Raw genomic sequence first — 1,391 nt, forward strand, 5'->3', positions numbered from 1 at the left:
GCAACTGTATAAAGGCTGAAAAGGAAACTGGGACACTCTGTGTGTGTGCACATGCATGATTGCTGTATACAAGAAAAACAGAAGGTCAGTGAGACTCTCTGTGCATGGATCAGATCCCCTAAACAGGCACTAAGGAAGGAGAAAACGCTACTGCTTTGTCCTGCAGTTAGGAAACTGAGGCATGGATATGTTACTGATCTGTTCCAAGATCACATTCCTGGGATAGTGCCCCAAGGACTGAGCAGTCTGAAGCCAGGTACTGCAGAATTTAGTGGCATCTTTTTGGAGGGAGTGGTTCAGACATTGTACTCGTCCCTTTGCAGGTACGCCTGGCCCAGCTGGCACGGGAAGACGCAGAGAGAGAAGTAAAGGAGAAGGAGGAAGCACGTCGGAAGAAAGAGCTCCTAGAAAAAATGGAGAAAGCTCGCAATGAGCCAGTGAACGACTCAGAAATGGTGGACAAAATGTTTGGATTCCTGGGAACGACCTCCTCCTTGCCTGGCCAGGAAGGACAGGCACCCAATGGCTTCGAGGTACTGAAGGCATACACGAGCCTGGCTATGACATGAAAGGCTTTAGCAACACATTACTGAATCATGGGAGTGTGGGGCAAACCAAAAGGGGGTCTCTGAAGGATTCCTTCAAGACTAGGCTCTTTTGCATGACCCCACCAGGTTTCCATGCTCCAGTCAGGCAGCATGCAGACTCTCTGGGACTACCACATGGAGGGGAGCAGTATTACTATAAAATCATTGAGGACTTGTGGCCTTTGAGATCCCCTTCCCTGTGGCTCATAACAGCTCATGACATTTAGCTCTTGGACATCCTTTCCCCATTCTAGGAACTGGGCCATGCTTAATGCTTCTCTGTTGCTCTGGGGATATTCCTGGGCCCAGGCAAGTCCTTCAGGAACTGGGCTTTGTATGGATCTAGAGCTACGTCTGATGGTTTTTCCTTCAGCTGGCTCTTTCTTCTGGGATAGAAATTAGATGGGCAGAAAAATCAGGCCCAAGGGGAAAGGGTAGTTCAGTATCCAAAGCCACGCTGGATGCCTGACATGTCCTTCCCCACCAGGATCTTGAGCGAGCTCAGAAGGAGCTGGAGGAAGAGGACCTTGACGCAGCATTGCCTCTCCCTGAGGAAGAGGAGGAAGACCTCTCAGAGTACAAATTTGCCAAGTTTGCCGCCACGTATTTCCAGGGCACAACAACACACACCTACATCCGCCGGCCTCTCAAGCAGCCTCTCTTGTACCATGAAGATGAAGGAGACCAGTTGGTGAGGCAGGGGATGAAAACCCTCGAGCAGGGCAGGGTGGGTTGGAGCAAGCCCAGGGAACCCTTCAGCCAAAGATCATCAGGAGTTTCCCTTTGGGATACACTGACGTGCTC

The 1,391-nt window shown here is 50.7% G+C and overlaps 1 protein-coding gene across 1 annotated transcript in view; it reads left to right on the top strand.

The window, feature by feature from the left end:
• The window catches only part of MYO7A (myosin VIIA), a gene marked incomplete at its 3' end in the record, with an annotated part of 52,242 nt that overhangs the window by 41,212 nt on the left and 9,639 nt on the right, over positions 1–1,391 (top strand). Inside the window, exons 22-23 of the mRNA XM_010156973.1 lie at positions 324–533; positions 1,075–1,278. Of these exons, the coding sequence (XP_010155275.1) occupies positions 324–533; positions 1,075–1,278 (414 nt within the window). The remainder of the gene's footprint in view (positions 1–323; positions 534–1,074; positions 1,279–1,391) is intronic.

The sequence above is a fragment of the Eurypyga helias genome, unplaced genomic scaffold (assembly GCF_000690775.1).
Source record: "Eurypyga helias isolate BGI_N326 unplaced genomic scaffold, ASM69077v1 scaffold2668, whole genome shotgun sequence".
NCBI classification, from domain to species: Eukaryota; Metazoa; Chordata; class Aves; order Eurypygiformes; family Eurypygidae; genus Eurypyga; species Eurypyga helias.